The sequence below is a fragment of the Podarcis erhardii genome, assembly GCF_964252035.2.
Source record: "Podarcis erhardii genome assembly, chromosome: 18".
In the NCBI taxonomy this organism is placed as follows: Eukaryota; Metazoa; Chordata; class Lepidosauria; order Squamata; family Lacertidae; genus Podarcis; species Podarcis erhardii.
The window spans coordinates 7662838-7680836 of NC_138516.1; the positions used below are offsets into that span (position 1 = coordinate 7662838).

A 17999-nucleotide genomic window follows, 5' to 3' on the forward strand; every position below is an offset into this window, starting at 1 on the left:
TCCTGTGAATTTGGGCTGACACCCGACCCATCCCAAAAAAGGCAGTGTTTTGAATATTTAAGAAAATACCAAGGTTGTTCTGTTTGATGTTTAAAATGTTGATTTCTTAATTTTGGGTTCAAGAAAACAGGGGTGGCCTTATTTTCACAAACAAGTTACCGTATTTTTTGCTCTATAAGACTCACTTTTTTTCCTCCTGAAAAGTAAGGGGAAATGTGTGTGCGTCTTATGGGGAGAATGCAGGCTGCGCAGCTATCCCAGAAGCCAGAACAGCAAGAGGGATTGCTGCTTTCACTGCGCAGCGATCCCTCTTGCTGTTCTGGCTTCTGAGATTCAGAATATTTTTTTTTCTTGTTTTCCTCCTCCAAAAACTAGGTGTGTCTTATGGTCTTGTGCGTCTTATAGAGCGAAAAATACAGTAGTCCTTGTCAAAAGGTGTTTTTCCCCCAAAACGGCAATGAAATGGAAGTGTTTCACACAATCAGCCTGTGGTGACATCATCACCTCAGCACATGATCCTTGATTGACTAGATCAGGCATGTCCAAAGTCCATTTTGGGGACTTGTGGCAGCTTATTTATTGGGGTCAAATCCTCAAAAAAGGTCAACAACTTTGGTTGGCCCTCACGCATTGTGGCGCATTTGCCTCCTAGGATGGGACATAAGGAAAGGGTTAAAATAGGTGTGATGTGATTGGCCAGTGAGAATGCAAGGGGGGAATAAAAGTTAGAGTGGGAGGTTTTGAAAGTCAGTTGAAGTTGAGGTTTGAGAGTTGAGGTTTGGGAGTTGAAGAAGGAAGAGGGAGGTTTAGGTGTGGGTTGGTAGAGTTGTACTGTGAGAGAGTGAGAGGAATTCTTAGGTGGAGTCAGATAGATACCGTATTTTTTGCTCCATAAGACTCACTTTTTCCCTCCTAAAAAGTAAGGGGAAATGTGTGTGCGTCTTATGGAGCGAATGCAGGCTGCGCAGCTATCCCAGAAGCCAGAACAGCAAGAGGGATCGCTGCTTTCACTGCGCAGCGATCCCTCTTGCTGTTCTGGCTTCTGAGATTCAGAATATTTTTTTTCTTGTTTTCCTCCTCCAAAAACTAGGTGCGTCTTGTAATCTGGTGCGTCTTATAGAGCGAAAAATACGGTAGTTGGAATAATCAGTTTGGAGTTGTTAGGAACTAAGAATAAGAAACTGACAAGAGAAAAATTAACTGAAACCATAATAAGCTTGTTCCTGCATTTAAAAATAAACTCGATTATTTGTTTATGTTTACAACTGACTGGACTCCACGTGTCCTCGTGAGATACGGGGGGGTGGCAGCGGAAAAAGCAATCGCAGTGGTGGTACAGGGTCAATAGACCGTCAAACGTCCGGGGGCCCTGTGTGTGATCGCCACACACATGTCCACTTCATCAAATCTGACCCTCTCTGAACTAGACCAAGCATGTGACCAGCTGACGAGGTATCGCCTTCTGTGACATTATCCGTTCAACTTGTGATCCCTGATTGACTAGGACCACAAATATGACTAGCTCAGGAAGCATTGCCCTCACTCTAACTTGGCTTCGTTGACCCTCAGTGACATCACCCAATCACTGCAAGATCCTTGATTTTCTAGGAACACCCTGTGGCTGGTCCAGGAAGTGGACTTTTGGCTTCATTTGCCCACAGTGACATCACTATGTGAGCCCTGATTGGCAAGGATCATGCCTGGGTTGTGGACACCTCTCAGCACCAGCCGAGACAAGGGCCCTCAACTGGAAATATTGGAATATTGAGGGGTATTCAGGGCTTACCTGTCGGGTTGTAGGGATCATAAGATTCAGCCCGTCGATGGAGATGTTGACCGCTATACTAATGCCAGCGAAACGGAGGTTGCTTTTGCCGAGAATTGAGAAGAGAGCTTTGTTAGGTGCCTGGGAGGAGAGAGGGAAGAGAGAGAGGGTCATGCCAAACAACTTGTGAAAACCTTCAATCCTTTATGGCTATTTCTCCATCACAGCTGTCCATGGAGGCACAGGTCAGTTCTGTGTCCAGGGCAGCTGTCTACCAGCTCCATCTGGTACCCAGGATGAGACCCTCCCTGCCCATGGACTGTCTGGCCGGAGTGGTGCATGCTCTGGTTATCTCCCGCTTGGACTACTGCCATGCGCTCTACGTGGGGCTGCCTTTGAAGGTGACCCGGAAACTACAACTAATCCAGAATATGGCAGCTAGACTGGTGACTGGGAGTGGCTGCCGAGACCACATAACACTAGTCTTCAAAGACCTACATTGGCTCCCAGGACGTTTCCGAGCACAATTCAAAGTGTTGGTGCTGACCTTGAAAGCCCTAAATGGCCCAGTAAACCTGAAGGAGCGTCTCTAACCCCATCGTCCAGCCCAAACACTGAGGTCCAGCTCTGAGGGCCTTCTGGTGGTTCCCTCATTTCAAGAAGTGAGATTACAGGGAACTAGGCAGAGGGCCTTCTCGGTGGTGGCGCCCGCCCTATGGAACACCCTCCCATCAGATGTCAAGGAAATAAACAACTACCTGACTTTTAGAAGATACCTGAAGGCAGCCCTGTTTCGGGAAGTTTTTAATGTTTGATGTTTTATCGTGATTTTAATGTTTTGTTGGGAGCCGCCCAGAGTGGCTGGGGAAACCTGGCCAGATGTGTGGGGTAGAAATATTATATTATTACTATTATTATTATGATTATTATTACACACGGGTGTCTTTCCCAGCCCTACCCATAAATTCCATCAGGGACTGAGCCTGGGTCCTTCTACATGCAAATCAGATGTTCTACCACTGAGCTGTGGTCCAGTCCAAAATAACTGTTTTATGCTATAATCTCATAGAGGGTGAGGCGGGTATCAAACCTACCTTCTTCTTCCAGGTTCCTTTGACTCCCGGGACAGCTTCGTACAGTCTGTTGATGGCTTCCCTGGAAAAGGAAGAAACAATTCTAGACTACAGTGGTACCTCGGGTTAAGTACTGAATTCGTTCTGGAGGTCTGTACTTAACCTGAAACTGTTCTTAACCTGAAGCACCACTTTAGCTAATGGGGCCTCCTGCTGGTGCCGCGCCGCTGGAACACGATTTCTGTTCTCATCCTGAAGCAAAGTTCTTAACCTGAAACACTATTTCTGAGTTAGCGGAGTCTGTAACCTGAAGCGTATGTAACCTGAAGCGTATGTAACCCGAGGTACCACTGTACATAGATCAGATAATAAATGGCTCAGTGTTAGGCCCCTCTCTATCTGGTCAAGCTTGTGGGCATACATTGAAGCGCAATGCGGTAAGTTTTTCCAACATATTTATATTGTATTCAACATTTTCAGCGGGGAAGATGCAGGCCGGATAATAGGGAGCTAAACTGTGGAACTCCTCCCGTAGGGAATCCAGCGACATAGGGGATTATGAAAGAGAGTGATTAAATTCATGATCCCACCAAGCTGGCTGTTAATTGGGGACGGCCAAATGAAGCCATCCTAAAAAGCAGAGACATCACCTTGCCGACAAAGGTCCGTATAGTTAAAGCTGTGGTTTTCCCAGTAGTGATGTATGGAAGTGAGAGCTGGACCATCAAGAAGGCTGATTGCCGAAGAATGGATGCTTTTGAATTCTGGTGCTGGAGGAGACTCTTGAGAGTCCCATGGACTGAGAGAAGATCCAACCTCTCCATTCTGAAGGAAATCAGCCCTGAGTGCTCACTGGAAGGACAGATCCTGAAGCTGAGGCTCCAAGACTTTGGCCACCTCATGAGAAGAGAAGACTCCCTGGAAAAGACCCTGATGTTGGGAAAGATGGAGGGCACAAGGAGAAGGGGACGACGGAGGACGAGATGGTGGGACAGTGTTCTCGAAGCTGCCAGCATTGAGTTTGACCAAACTGGGGGAGGCAGTGGAAGACAGGAGGGCCTGGCGTGCTCTGGTCCAGGGGGTCACAAAGAGGTGGGCACGACTAAATGACTAAACAAGAACAACAACAAAATGAAGGCAATTCGCAACGAGAGAGGCAGAGACCGTGTGTGTGTGTGTGTGTGTGTGTGTGTGTGTGTGTGTGTGTGTGTTGGAGCAGAGGTTTGGGGAGGGAAAGAAAAAATGCTACCTCCCAGCAGTGGGGCATCTCCCAGCCTACCACACAATTGCAGGAATCCCTATCGGAGCGATCCATTTCCAAGCAAACTTGCTGTCTGCACATTCAGACTCCAAAGTCATTGGGGTCGGAAGGTGGGAAGGGGGCAGCGCCTCTTCAATAATGCATGGCCCTCCTGCCCCACTGCAGAAACGCCGTCCTTCTCCAGTTACCCACCATCGATCCGCACTTTGCACGGGCAAAAGAAGGGGGCTACCCCCTCGCTGCGGTTCCTCCTCCCTCCTCCTTCCTGTAGGGCTGATGCGTCAAGCTCTCCCCAGGGTGGTCCTCATCTCAGACATGAGCGCGTTCAGAAGATCCTGGCTGCTCCATCAGGGCAAAGACCATAGCTGTCAACATTTCCCTTTTTAAAAGGGAAATTCCCTTATTCCAAATAGGATTCCTCGCAAGAAAAGGGAAAGGTTGGCAGCTAGGGCAAAGACCCATCGCAGGCCTCCCGTCCGCACTGGAGGTTTAAAGCAGAACTATCCCACTTTAACCCTCTGCAACCACACCAAATATTGAAAGCACCACTAAAAAGGTAAAGGTAAAGGACCCCTGACAGTTATGTCCAATCGTGGCCGACTCTGGGGTTCCGGCGCTCATCTTGCTTTACAGGCCGAAGGACCCGACATTTGTCCGCAGAGATTTTTCTCGGTCACGTGGCCAGCATGATGAAGCCGCTTCTGGTGAAACCAGAGCAGCGCATGGAAATGCCGTTTCCCTTCCCGCCGGAGTGGTACCTATTTATCTACTTGTACTTTGATGTGCTTTCGAACTGCTAGGTTGGCAGGAGCAGGGACCGAGCATCAGGAGCTCACCCCATCACGGGGATTTGAACCGCCGACCTTCTGATTGGCAAGTCCTAGGCTCTGTGGTTTAACCCACAGCACCACCTGCGTCCCTCCATCCTTACTCGAGAGTAAAGCCATCTGAACACACCAGGAGATGTGAACTATCCCACTTTAACCCTCTGCAACCACACCAAATATTGAAAGCACCACTAAAAAGGTAAAGGTAAAGGACCCCTGACAGTTATGTCCAATCGTGGCCGACTCTGGGGTTCCGGCGCTCATCTTGCTTTACAGGCCGAAGGACCCGACATTTGTCCGCAGAGATTTTTCTCGGTCACGTGGCCAGCATGATGAAGCCGCTTCTGGTGAAACCAGAGCAGCGCATGGAAATGCCGTTTCCCTTCCCGCCAGAGTGGTACCTATTTATCTACTTGTACTTTGATGTGCTTTCGAACTGCTAGGTTGGCAGGAGCAGGGACCGAGCAACGGGAGCTCACCCCATCACGGGGATTTGAACCGCCAACCTTCCAATCGTCAAGCCCAAGAGGCTTAGTGGTTTACACCACAGGGCCACTATGTCCCCACTCCCAAATCCTGGGAGCTGCTGTTAAGGGTTCTGAGAGACACACCCTATTCTCTCCCCCCTCCACAGAGCAATTTAATAGTATTATGATTATTGTTGTTGTTGTTGTTGTTGTTAATTATTATCATCATTATTATCATTATTATTATTAACTGAATGCATATACTGCTCTTGCCGACATCACCTTGCCAACAAAGGTCTGTATAGTTAAAGCTATGGTTTTCCCAGTAGTGATGTATGGAAGTGAGAGCTGGACTATAAAGAAGGCTGATGGCCGGAGAATGGATGCTTTTGAATTCTGGTGCTGGAGGAGACTCTTGAGAGTCCCATGGACTGCAAGAAGATCCAACCTCTCCATTCTGAAGGAAATCAGCCCTGAGTGCTCCCTGGAAGGACAGATCCTGAAGCTGAGGCTCCAAGACTTTGGCCACCTCATGAGAAAAGAAGACTCCCTGGGAAAGACCCTGATGTTGGGAAAGATGGAGGGCACAAGGAGAAGGGGATGACAGAAGACGAGATGGTGGGACAGTGTCCTCGAAGAGAACAACATGAGTCTGACCAAACTGCGGGAGGCAGTGGAAGACAGGAGGGCCTGGCGTGCTCTGGTCCAGGGGGTCACGAAGAGGCGGACACGACTAAACGACTAAACAATATACCACCCTATACCCTGTCATCTGTAACTGCCCCCCAGCCCACCCTGTCCTGATCTCATCGGGGTTTGATGACACTTACTTGGTAACTTGCGTCCTGGTGTTGAAATCTAGAGACCTCATCGACCGCTGGATCTCGATGCATCCCATGTACTGAAAAAGCAGAGAAGGGACATCAGCAAAGGTGGAGCGGTCCAACTCTGACTTCTGCGACACACTGCATGGGGTTGCATTAAGTGGCCCATGGGGTCCCTTAAGAGCACAAGAAGGACCTTCTGCATCAACCTGCCCAGTATCCTGGTCTCACAGTGGCCGACCAGGGAAAGCAGAAATCAGGATTCGAATCCAAGACCAACGTGCTCGGCTCCTGTGGCTTTGGCAAGTGCCATTCCGAAGCACAGCTGCTTCGGCTATAACTATAACTGTATCCATCGCCTTTTAAAGTCATCCATGGCTGGCGGCCATTGCTGGCTCCTGTGTGAGGGAGTTCCACAGGTGAACTGCACACTGTGTAAAGAAGGGCTTCCTTCTGTCTCTCCCAAATCTTCCACTTTCAGATTGTAATTCAGTAATACTTGAATTAAGAGGAGGGGGGGAAACACGTTTAGATGGAGATTAAATGAAGGGCTTTTAGATAATCAAAATATTTTACGAAAAGCAGGGGGGAAAGCCCTGGGGGACTGTTTTGAATTAAATTTAAATCAAGAGATAGAAAGAAAGACGGTTCGGGATGCTAAGGTAAAAGGTAAAGGGACCCCTGACCGTTAGGTCCAGTCGTGGCGACTCTGGGGTTGCGGCGCTCATCTCGCTTTACTGGCCAAGGGAGCCGGCGTACAGCTTCCGGGTCATGTGGCCAGCAGGACTAAGCCGCTTCTGGTGAACCAGAACAGCGCACGGAAACGCCGTTTACCTTCCCTCCGGAGTGGTACCTATTTATCTACTTGCACTTTGACGTGCTTTCGAATTGCTAGGTTGGCAGGAGCAGGAACCAAGCAACGGGAGCTCACCCCATCACGGGGATTCGAACCGCCGACCTTCTGATCGGCAAGTCCTAGGCTCTGTGGTTTAACCCACAGCGCCACCCGAGTCCCTTTTGGGATGCTAGTAAAGCAGTAATGAGAGGTTTCAAAATTGTATAGATTTCTATGCCTCTCAATCTCTCTCTCTCTTTCTCTCTCTCTCTCTCACACACACATTCCTTGACTGAAGAAGGGCATTGCAAAATTTGGAAATCTGCAAATTTCAGAGGATAGTCATGGTTTGTTCCACACATTGTTTTGGAAAGTATCCATCAGGTAGGTTCTCCTCAAACTACGGGTGGAATCAGAATTCTGTCGCATCCTTCCTTGTCTGCAGCTAAATTCTGCTACTGACAAAACCCATTGACCTTAACGGAAATGACTAACTCAGGCCCATCAATTCCAATGAGTTTACTCTGAGAAAAACTTAGCTACACACACCTCGTTCTGCTTTCATCTAATTTACTCCCCTTGGGACCTCCCCCAGCCCCCACAAAGAAAGTCTATTTGCCTTAGATACTACTCTAGAAGAATAACAACCCACCATCTCCCTAATCTGAAACCAGGAAATATAACTTGAGAATAGGAATGGAAGGAGCCGTCCCTTTTGGCCTTCCCTGCTTCTCATTTTTGCATTCTTATTTTCAGTTGTTCAAACTTTGTGGCAATTTGCAGTTGATTTCTCGACTGGCGGGGGGGGGGAGCCCTCATGAAAATTCTTCAGCATTTCAGTGCGAATTTCTTCCAACGAACACATTTTTATATTATACGCATGCCTTTTTGCAAATCAGTTCTCCCCCCTTTTATATAATGCATATTATGATGTTGCTTTCGCGAGTATGAAAAGATGCCCACTTTGCCCAAACAAATGCAATTTTTTTCGTTAATGAGGCTTGCGTCGCAAAATTCGTAGAAGTGCAAATTTTGAAGGATAGCTGTGGATGGGTTCGCATGGTGTTCAGGAAAGTGAGGGTTTGACGGGAGCATAGAATCATTGAATTTTGAGTTGAAAGGGACCACCAGCAATCATCTAGTCCAACCCCCAAATCACAGCTGAAGAATCCCTGACAGATGGCCATCCAACCTCTGCTTAAAAACTTCCACCACCTTCCGATGGAGTCTTGTTCCACTGTCAAGCAGCTCTTATCCTCAGAAAGTTCTTCCTAGTGTTTAGCTGTTTTCTTGTAACTTGAAGCCACGGGTTCGAGTCCTACCCTCCAGAGCAGGAGAAAACAAGCTTGCTCCATCTTCCATGGAATAGCCCGTGGATAGGCAAACTAAGGCCCAGGGGGCCAGATCCAGACCAATCACCTTCTAAATCCAGCCCGTGGAATCAGCGTGTTTTTACATGAGTAGAATGTGCCCTTTTATTTAAAATGCATCTCTGGGTTATTTGTGGGGCATAGGAATTTGTTCTTCTTTTTTCAAAATATAATCCCCCCCCCCCCAAGTTCTGAGGAACAGTGGACCGGCCTCCTGCTGAAAAAGTTTGCTGACCCCTGGAAGAGCTCTTCAGATATTTGAAGATGGTTCTCACAATCACCTCTCAGTCTTCTCCTGGTTAAACATACCTAGCTGTCTCATACAGTTTTACTGATTTGACTCTCTCCTCCATCCTTAAAGGTAAAGGGACCCCTGACCATTAGGTCCAGTCGTGGCCGACTCTGGGGTTGCAGCGCTCATCTCGCTTTACTGGCCGAGGGAGCCAGCATACAGCTTCCCGGTCATGTGGCCAGCATGACTAAGCCACTTCTGGCGAACCAGAGCAGCACACGGAAACGCCATTTACCTTCCCGCCGGAGCGGTACCTATTTATCTACTTGCACTTTGACGTGCTTTCGAACTGCTAGGTGGGCAGGAGCAGGGACTGAGCAACGGGAGCTCACCCCGTCATTGCGGGGATTCGAACCGCCGACCTTCTGATTGGCAAGTCCTAGGCTCTGTGGTTTAACCCACAGCACCACCTGCGTCCCTCCATCCTTACTCGAGAGTAAAGCCATCTAAACACACCGGGAGATCACATCCCATTTACACCAACAGCCGGCCTGTGACCCTCAGAACTGTTCTGCCCTCATTTATTTCCATATGCCATTCGTTTCTGACTTCTCAGCCAGCGGAGGTTCAGAACAATAGATGTTTCTCAAGAAACCCAGCTTAACAAGGACTGATTTATAATCATTTTTCAGGCAGGGAAGATTCCCTCCCCTCCCCACAAAAAAAGGCTTTGCTGCTGCAATTTGCCTGTCAAAATAAATGGCCCCTTAAACGAATTAAGAACAAGGGGTTAACAAAAGGGTTCCTCCTCCTCCCTCCTCCTCCCTCTTTTCCTTTTGTGACGTGTCTTTCCAGTTTTACGCTGTAGGGCAGAGATTGCCCTTTCCCTGATATCTGCAAGCAGCTTTCGGAGGTTTTCTTTCCTGGCTGAAACGCTCGGTTAAAAAAAAGAGGGGGAGCTTCAAGGAAGTCGTGCCCATTTTCTAACTGACTTAAGAAAGTGCTCTCTACCTCTCTAGAAAGAAATATTTGTTCAAAAGTATAACTCCAAGTGCCAGGTTTCTGCGTCCTGTTTCCTGAAGATCAGCATTGTGATAATTATCTACAGCATTTATCTATCCTTCCACGGAGTTCATGGCAAAATAATAATAATAATAATAATAATAATAATAATAATTCTCCCATCCACTCACAACCCTGTAAGGTAGGTCAGGCTGCGAGGCTGCAGCTCACCCAATCAGCTCCATCGCTGAGCGGGGATTCGAACTCGCGTCTCGCAAGGTGCCACACCAGCCCTGGTTATCATTTAACGCCTATGTTTATTCTTATGTTTATATATTTAAAGGACAGCCCCATATCACTAGTGCTGCCGAAATGGGGAGGCGACTCTTTTTTGAACTCCAGCCTTTGAGGGCATCAACAAACAGGCCACTTTGATTCCAGGCTGCTGTTACATGTAAGTCGCTAGGAGGACACCCCAGATCAGATCCTCTTTACACCCTCCAATCCCACGCTGAGTGGAGGGGGCTAAAATATAAAGCGCAAAACCTACTCTGTCTTTTTGTCTCCCCTCCACCAACACACAAACCTCAACCCCCATCCACTTCTGGCCCGATTAATTCAAAACGGAGACTAAGCGCGAGAGAGTTTGTCTGTCCCAATTCCCTGGTACGTCATTCCGGTCTGTGCAATGGGTACATTTGCTGTTAAGGCAAAGGTAAAGGAACCCCTGATCATTAAGTCCAGTTGTGGCCGACTCTGGGGTTGCGGCACTCATCTCGCTTTATTGGCCGAGGGAGCCGGCGTACAGCTTCCGGGTCATGTGGCCAGCAGGACTAAGCTGCTTCTGGTGAACCAGAGCAGCGCATGGAAACGCCTTCTACCTTCCCACCAGAGCGGTACCTATTTATCTACTTGCACTTTGGCGTGCTTTCGAACTGCTAGGTTGGCAGGAGCAGGGACCGAGCAACGGGAGCTCACCCCGTCATTGCGGGGATTCGAACCGCCAACCTTCTGATCAGCAAGTCCTAGGCTCTGTGGTTTAACCCCAGCACCACCCACGTCCCATACATTTGCTGTTAGGGCAAAAAAAAAGTCAAACTAGTGATCGCCGTCCGCTAGCTTATGAGCAAGAGGTCCCGAGGCTCGCACTCGATTCGTTCTGAAAGCCTTACCCCGACTGAAACCATGCCGGGGCGCTCTCAAAATGCTCCACAGCACACAAAAGACCCATCAGAGCAGGATCGGGGATGGCCTCTGAGCACGTGCAGAGTGAACTCCACTCCACAGAGCAACTGCAACCAGTATGTCAGACCGGGTATCTGATCGGCAGGGCTTCCCCTGAGGTCTGCTTCTTTTTTCACCATGCCCCCTAGAATCATAGAGTTGTTGAGCTGGGAGGGACCCGGCGGTCATCTAGTCCAACCCCCTGAAATGCTCCCTGGGTGAGCTTGATCCACCAACCTTCTGGTTGGCAGCCCACTGTGCCAAATCGCATGAATTAGCACTCCCGGCGCTTCCAGATTTCGGGCCATGGATGGGCTCGTGAGGTTTGGTGCCTGTTGCGAAAAGTCCTCCCCCCCCCCAACTGCCCCCAGACGCTGTCCCCAAAATGACCCCCCTTGCAAAGGAAACACGAGGCCGACAGCCACTCACCCGAACGATGTTGGATGTTCGGGTTCCGGAAAAAGTTCGCGAACCAGAACGCTTGCTTCTGGGTTTGCGGCGTTTTGGGAGCCAAAACGTCCGGGTCACAAGGCGTTTGAGAAGCAAGGTACGGCTGTATTTGGGGAAATGATCGAGACCCAGTGGGCGCCGTGACGTTCAAACCCTGATCTCTGACACTCTAACCACTGCACGGCACTGCCTCTTTTTAACCACGAGGAGGCCAGATTGCAGGTTATCCTGTTGCCATTTGGGGGCAAAGCGGACTAACTCTTCCTGGCCCCTGGAGAGGGCTGTCACCTGGATTCGCCTCTGCTCCCCTCCCAAAATGACACAGCCTAACCTGCAAAAAGTCCCCCCCAAAAAACTGCCCCCAGACGTTGTCCCCCAAAACGACCCCCCCTTGCGAAAGAAGCAGGGACCCGACGGCCACTCACCCGAACGATGTAGGAGACCCCCGGGCCCAGGATTCTCTCATCCGGGTGCAGCCAGCCCTGGACCGGTTTGCTGATAAAGCTCCCTTTGCGACTCCACTCTTCCCCGGCCGGCCGGCCCCCCTCGGCCCGTGGGGCCTTCCTCCCACCGCCGACAGGGCCCCCCCTCAGCCGGCTCATCACCTGCAGGCTGCAGGGCGTGGCGCAGATGGGCTCGCAGGCGCTGAGGACGGCAGCCAGGCCCGACGAGGGGGGCTGCGGGGTGCCCCGGACTTCTCTCCCCGCGGCCGAAATCTCCTTGCTGCTGCCGGAGGGGCTCCGGCTGAGAAACCCCGAAGGGCTGGAAAATTTCCACTGGGGCATTTTGGGAATCAGCATGCAGAAGGTGGTAACGGCCTCCTGCTCTTCGCCCAGTGGCGGGGGGCAGGGGGGGTCCGCAGGGGCGGCCGAGGGGGGCGGCAGCGGGCCAGCGGCCGAGGCGACCTTGCCGCTCATGGCTGGTTTCTCCGACGGAGTCAGGGCGTCGTTCCAAAAACGGTCATACTTCGGCACTGCTAGCATCCCTGGCTCGTCTGGCTAAGTGGTTTTAGAGTGCTCCCGGTCGCTCTGTGCAGCGCGGCCGGGCGAACGCCGCCCCTGCCGCATGCCGCCCCCCTCTGCCAACACAGGCCTCCAGCAGACATCCCTCTCCTACCAAACGCTTGGGAAGATCAGAGAACACACCATGACGTAATTCTCCCTGGCTACCATTTATTTATTTCTTTGCACACACACACAACCGCTGCAGAATTGGAGGCTGCTGCTGCTGTTCTCTCCAGCTGCCCAGACAAATTGGCAGAAAAATAAACTCGTTTTTCCTGCAGCCGTTCCCCATCCCCAAGAAAAGAAGAGGTCATTCCCCACCTTTTTAGAATTTTAGATTTTAGAATTTTATTGTTGTTAGCCGCCCGGAGCCCGGCTTCGGCTGGGGAGGGCGGGATATAAATAAAATTTATTATAGTATTATTTTTCATTATGGAAACTTTAAAGATTCAGGTGTGTTGGTTTTTTTGTTTTACCTTAAGGGTTTCATATACAGTGGTACCTCAGGTTAAGTACTTAATTCGTTCTGGAGGTCCATTCTTAACCTGAAACTGTTCTTAACCTGAAGCACCACTTTAGCTAATGGGGCCTCCCGCTGCTGCCGCGCCGCCAGAGCACAATTCCTGTTCTCATCCTGAAGCAAAGTTCTTAACCCGAGGTACTACTTCTGCGTTAGCGGAGTCTGTAACCTGAAGCATCTGTAACCTGAAGCGTATGTAACCCAACGTACCACTGTAACCATATTTCTGCTTGGTTATCTAAAAGATGTTACAGCCGTACCTTGGTTCTTGAACAGAATGTGTTCTGGAAGTCCATTCGGCTTCTGAAAATGTTCGGAAACCAAATCGTGGCTTCTGATTGGCCGCAGGAAGCAGCCGTGTCGGATGTTCGGCTTCCGAAAAAAAGTTCGCAAGCCAGAACACTCACTTCCGATTTTGCGGCGTTTTGGGAGCCAAAACATCCGGGTCACAAAGCGTTTGAGAAGCAGGGTACGGCTGTATTCAGGGAAATGATCGAGACCCAGCGAGCACCGTGATGTTCAAACCCTGGTCTCTGACGCTCTAACCACTGCATGGCACTGCCTCTTTTTAAGCATGAGGAGGCCAAATGGCAGGTTATCCTGTTGCCATTTGGGGGCAAAGCGGACTAATTCTTCCTGGCCTCCGGGAGAGCTGTCACCAGGATTCGTCTCTGCCCCCCTCTCAAAATGACACAGCTCAACCTGGGCCCTTGCACAGAGTTTGCCGCCTCAATGACCTGGTGTCTTCTCGATGTTGTGGACCACAACTGCAATGAAAGAGGAAAAACAAGAGAATACCGTATTTTTCGCTCTATAAGACGCACCAGACCACAAGACGCACCTAGTTTTTGGAGGAGGAAAACAAGAAAAAAAATATTCTGAATCTCAGAAGCCAGAACAGCAAGAGGGATTGCTGCGCAGTGAAAGCAGCGATCCCTCTTGCTGTTCTGGTTTCTGGGATAGCTGCGCAGCCTGCATTCGCTCCATAAGACGCACACACATTTCCCCTTACTTTTTAGGAGGGAAAAAGGGAGTCTCATAGAGCAAAAAATACGGTAAATGTTGCCATCAGATAAAGACATTCACTATATTTGATTGTAGAGTTGCTGATTTGTCAGGCTTGTGATGGGAGTTGCCTTGAAAAATGGTGGTTCCTTTGTAGATAAAGATAAAATAAACTTCTGATTGCTTAGAAAAGGGGAGGAAGGTGCAAAAATCAGGGGTTGGTCTTAAATTTATTTGACTTCGGTTTCATCCAGCTTTGAAGTCAACTGGCCTCCCTTGGGTTTTCTGAGTCAGGAGAATGCTTTTAAAAAATAATAACAAACACACAATGGACTAAATTTAAGAACCATAGAATTGTAAAGGTGAAAGGGACCCAAAAGGTCATCCAGCTCAACCACCTGCAATGCAGGAATGTCAACACTTCGTCCCCCATCCAATCTGAATCCATACCTGACCCTGCTTAGCTTTGCAAACGCATAATAATAATAATTTATTATTTATACTCCGCCCATCTGGCTGAGTTTCCCCAGCCACTCTGGGCGGCTCCCAATCAAGTATTAAAAACAATACAGCGTTAAATATTAAAAACTTCCCTGAACAGGGCTGCCTTCAGATGTCTTTTAAAGATAGGATAGCTGCTTATTTCCTTCACATCTAAAGGGAGGGCGTTCTACCACCACAGAGAAGGCCCTCTGCCTGGTTCCCTGTAACCTCACTTCTTGCAGGGAGGAAACCGCCAGAAGGCCCTCGGAGCTGGACCTCAGTGTCCAGGCAGAACGATGGGGGTGGAGACGCTCCTTCAGGGATACTGGGCCGTTTAGGGCTTCAAAGGTCAGCACCAACACTTTGAATTGTGCTCGGAAACATACTAGGAGCCAATGTAGGTCTTTCAAGACCGGTGTTATATGGTCTCGGCGGCCGCCCCCAGTCACCAGTCTAGCTGCCACATTCTGGATTAGTTGCAGTTTCCGGGTCACCTTCAAAGGTAGCCCCACGTAGAGCGCATTGCAGTAGTCCAAGCAGTAGATAACCAGAGCATGCACCACTCTGGCGAGACAGTCAGTGGTTTCGTTGACACACAACTAAAAGGCAAACGGCGTTCGGCAGCACAACATCGTGGAATTGATATGTCTGGAAAACAGGGTGTGCGTCTGCCTGCCTTGCTAGGACTCCCCCCCCCCCCCGTGAGCGTCCCCCTGACCCCCCAGCAAAAAAAGGCTGCTGCGAATCCGCCGTAAGCCTCTGGTTTCGGAGACCAGGCCTGCTTGCCCCTTGCTTTGCCAGCAGGATAGGCATCGTAATTCTGCAAGCAGCCAAATCTTTGGCTCCCTAAGCCCCTGCTATCTTCAGAGTGGATCAAGGACAGTTCATTAAAGAGAATCACAGTCAGAAGGTGGACATGCTCTGGTGCTTGAAGAAAGCTGGCCTGTCGTCTCGGAGGCTCAGATTATCTTCTGGCGGAGAGAGCGAGAGCAAGAGAGCGAGAGAGCGAGAGAGCGAGAGAGAGAGAGAGAGAGAGAGAGAGAGAGAGAGAGATGCCGTACTATTCTGAGTTTGCAGCGCAGTCACAGGCCAAAAAAAAACAGGTGAGAGCTGTTCTCCTCGGCAGGTCACAGGGAGGGAGGAAGAAAGCAAGTGATGAATTAATTACTCCTCTGCCAGAGGTTTTGTGCCATTTTGCTCTTAAAAAACAACACCAAATCATTTAAATTTTCAGATTTACAGACATACATCAAACAAATAAATAAAACAAACCCTGTAAGTTCCCTTGGACATCCCTCCTCCCATTTGTAGGTCCTTATCTTAAGGGACACGGGTGGCGCTGTGGGTTAAACCACAGAGCCTAGGGCTTTGCCGATCAGAAGGTCGGCGGTTCGAATCCCCGCGATGACGGGGTGAGCTCCCGTTGCTCGGTACCTGCTCCTGCCACCCTAGCAGTTCGAAAGCACGCCAGCGCAAGCAGATAAATAGGTACCAATGCGGCAGGAAGGTAAACAGCATTTCCATGTGCTCTGGTTTCCGTCACGGTGTCTCGTTGCGTCAGAAGCGGTTTAGTCCTGCTGGCCACATGACCCGGAAAGCTGTCTGCGGACAAACGCCGGCTCCCTCGGCCTGAAAGCGAGATGAGCGCCGCAACCCCCTAGTTGCCTTTGACTGGACTTAACCGTCCAGGGGTCCTTTCCCTTTCCCTTTCTTTTACCCTTATGTTAACTTTTCCTTCTGCATCTTCTTCTGCATCTTAATCCAATTCTATTAAATCTCCAATAAAACCACAGCCCAATGTTTAACTACAAGCATCATTCCAATACTACTAATAATTTTAATCGCTTGCAATGATTTTATATATATAGGTAAAGGTAAAGGGAACCCTGACCATTAGGTCCAGTCGTGGACCGCTCTGGGGTTGCAGCGCTCATCTCGCTTTATTGGCCGAGGGAGCCAGCGTACAGCTTCCGGGTCATGTGGCCAGCAGGACTAAGCCGCTTCTGGCGAACCAGAGCAGCGCAAGGAAATGCTGTTTACCTTCCCGCCGGAGCGGTACCTATTTATCTACTTGCACTTTGACCTGCTTTCGAACTGCTAGGTTGGCAGGAGCAGGAACCAAGCAACGGGAGCTCACCCCATCATCGCAGGGATTCGAACCGCCAACCTTCTCATCGGCAAGCCCTAGGCTCTGTGGTTTAACCCACAGCGTCACCCGCGTCACCCATATATATATGTAAATTGTATATTTTCCCCCATTTCCTTATTGAAATGTTGGTCTTCCTGATTCCTGATTCTTCCGGTCAGTTTTGCCATCTTTGCATAGTCCATTAGTTTAATCTGCCATTCTTCTCTGGTACGGACTGTGTCATTGTGTTGGAAACAGAAGGAACTTTTTTCCACATGTGGTGGACATGCAAAATAGTTAGAAAATTGGGAGATGATATATAACAAGATGAAAAACATGTTTAAAAGACACACACACACACCCAAACAACCAGAGACACTTATTTTGGGAATGGCACAGGAGGAAGTAGCTAGGTCTCAGAAAAATCTATTTAGGTATGCTACAACAGCAGCTAGGATTTTGGCTTGCCCTCTTTATAAAGACGAGGAATAAGATTGTGTTGTCGTTTAGTCGTTTAGTCGTGTCCACTTCTTCATGACCCCCTGGACCAGAGCACGCCAGGCACTCCTGTCTTCCACTGCCTCCCGCAGTTTGGTCAAACTCATGCTGGTAGCTTCGAGAACACTGTCCAACCACCTCGTTCTCTGTCATCCCCTTCTCCTTGTGCCCTCCATCTTTCATCCCCTTCATGGATCACTGCCTTGCCGTGGCGAAGGGGCTTGAATAACTCAGAGAAGCTATGAGCTATGCCGCGCAGGGCCACCCAAGATGGACAGGTCGTAGTGGAGAGTTTTGACCAAACATGATCCACCTGGAGCAGAAACCAGCATGCCACTCCAGTATCCCTGCCAAGAAAACTCCATGGACAAAGACAACAGGAATGAGATTATCACCTCTCTTTTATTGTCCATTCCATGTCACCCAACCACTGCCCCAGTGTCCTTTCTCTTGGCAGATCAAGAGGAGCAGGTGACAGCAAAGGCCGCAAGGTTTTTAGCTGGGGCAATCAGAATAAGATCCACTATTTGACTATTGACTCAAAACCCTAAAATGTATTTTATACAATTGACTTTTTATTTCCATTCTTTGTATATCGCATTGTTGTTTTATTGCAATGGCCGATGGCTTACACAAATAAAGATTCATTCGCCCATTCATTCTCAAATCCTTTGCCCAGTATATCATTGCAGCTTTGAATCAGTCTGTGTCTCTCATAATAATAATAATAATAATAATAATAATAATAATAATAATAATAATTTATTATTTATACCCCACCCATCTGGCTGGGTTTCCCCAGCCACTCTGGGCGGCTTCCAAAAAAATATTAAAATACTGTAATACATCAAACATTAAAAGCTTCCCTAAACAGGGCTGCCTTCAGATGTCTTCTAAAAGTTTGGTAGTTCTTTTTCTCTTTGACATCTGGTGGGAGGGCGTTCCACAGGGCGGGCGCCACTACCGAGAAGGCCCTCTGCCTGCTTCCCTATAACTTGGCTTCTCGCAGTGAGGGAACCGCCAGAAGGTCC

General features: G+C 49.2%; 2 protein-coding genes across 3 annotated transcripts in view; both read right to left on the reverse strand.

The window, feature by feature from the left end:
* Positions 1 to 12381, reverse strand: part of SHC2 (SHC adaptor protein 2) — a 42759-nt gene extending 30378 nt beyond the window's left edge. For both annotated transcript variants that reach the window (XM_081846178.1, XM_081846179.1), the window contains exons 1-4: positions 11756 to 12381; positions 6224 to 6294; positions 2860 to 2920; positions 1787 to 1906 (exon numbers count right to left, since the gene is read on the reverse strand). In XM_081846178.1, the coding sequence (XP_081702304.1) occupies positions 1787 to 1906; positions 2860 to 2920; positions 6224 to 6294; positions 11756 to 12313 (810 nt within the window). In that variant the 5' untranslated portion in view covers positions 12314 to 12381. The remainder of the gene's footprint in view (positions 1 to 1786; positions 1907 to 2859; positions 2921 to 6223; positions 6295 to 11755) is intronic.
* Positions 12382 to 17717: 5336 nt separating this feature from the next.
* Positions 17718 to 17999, reverse strand: part of LOC309333015 (uncharacterized protein) — a 56798-nt gene continuing 56516 nt past the window's right edge. The window contains exon 3 of the transcript XR_014152352.1: positions 17718 to 17895. The gene's annotated coding sequence lies outside the window, so the exon portion shown is untranslated. The remainder of the gene's footprint in view (positions 17896 to 17999) is intronic.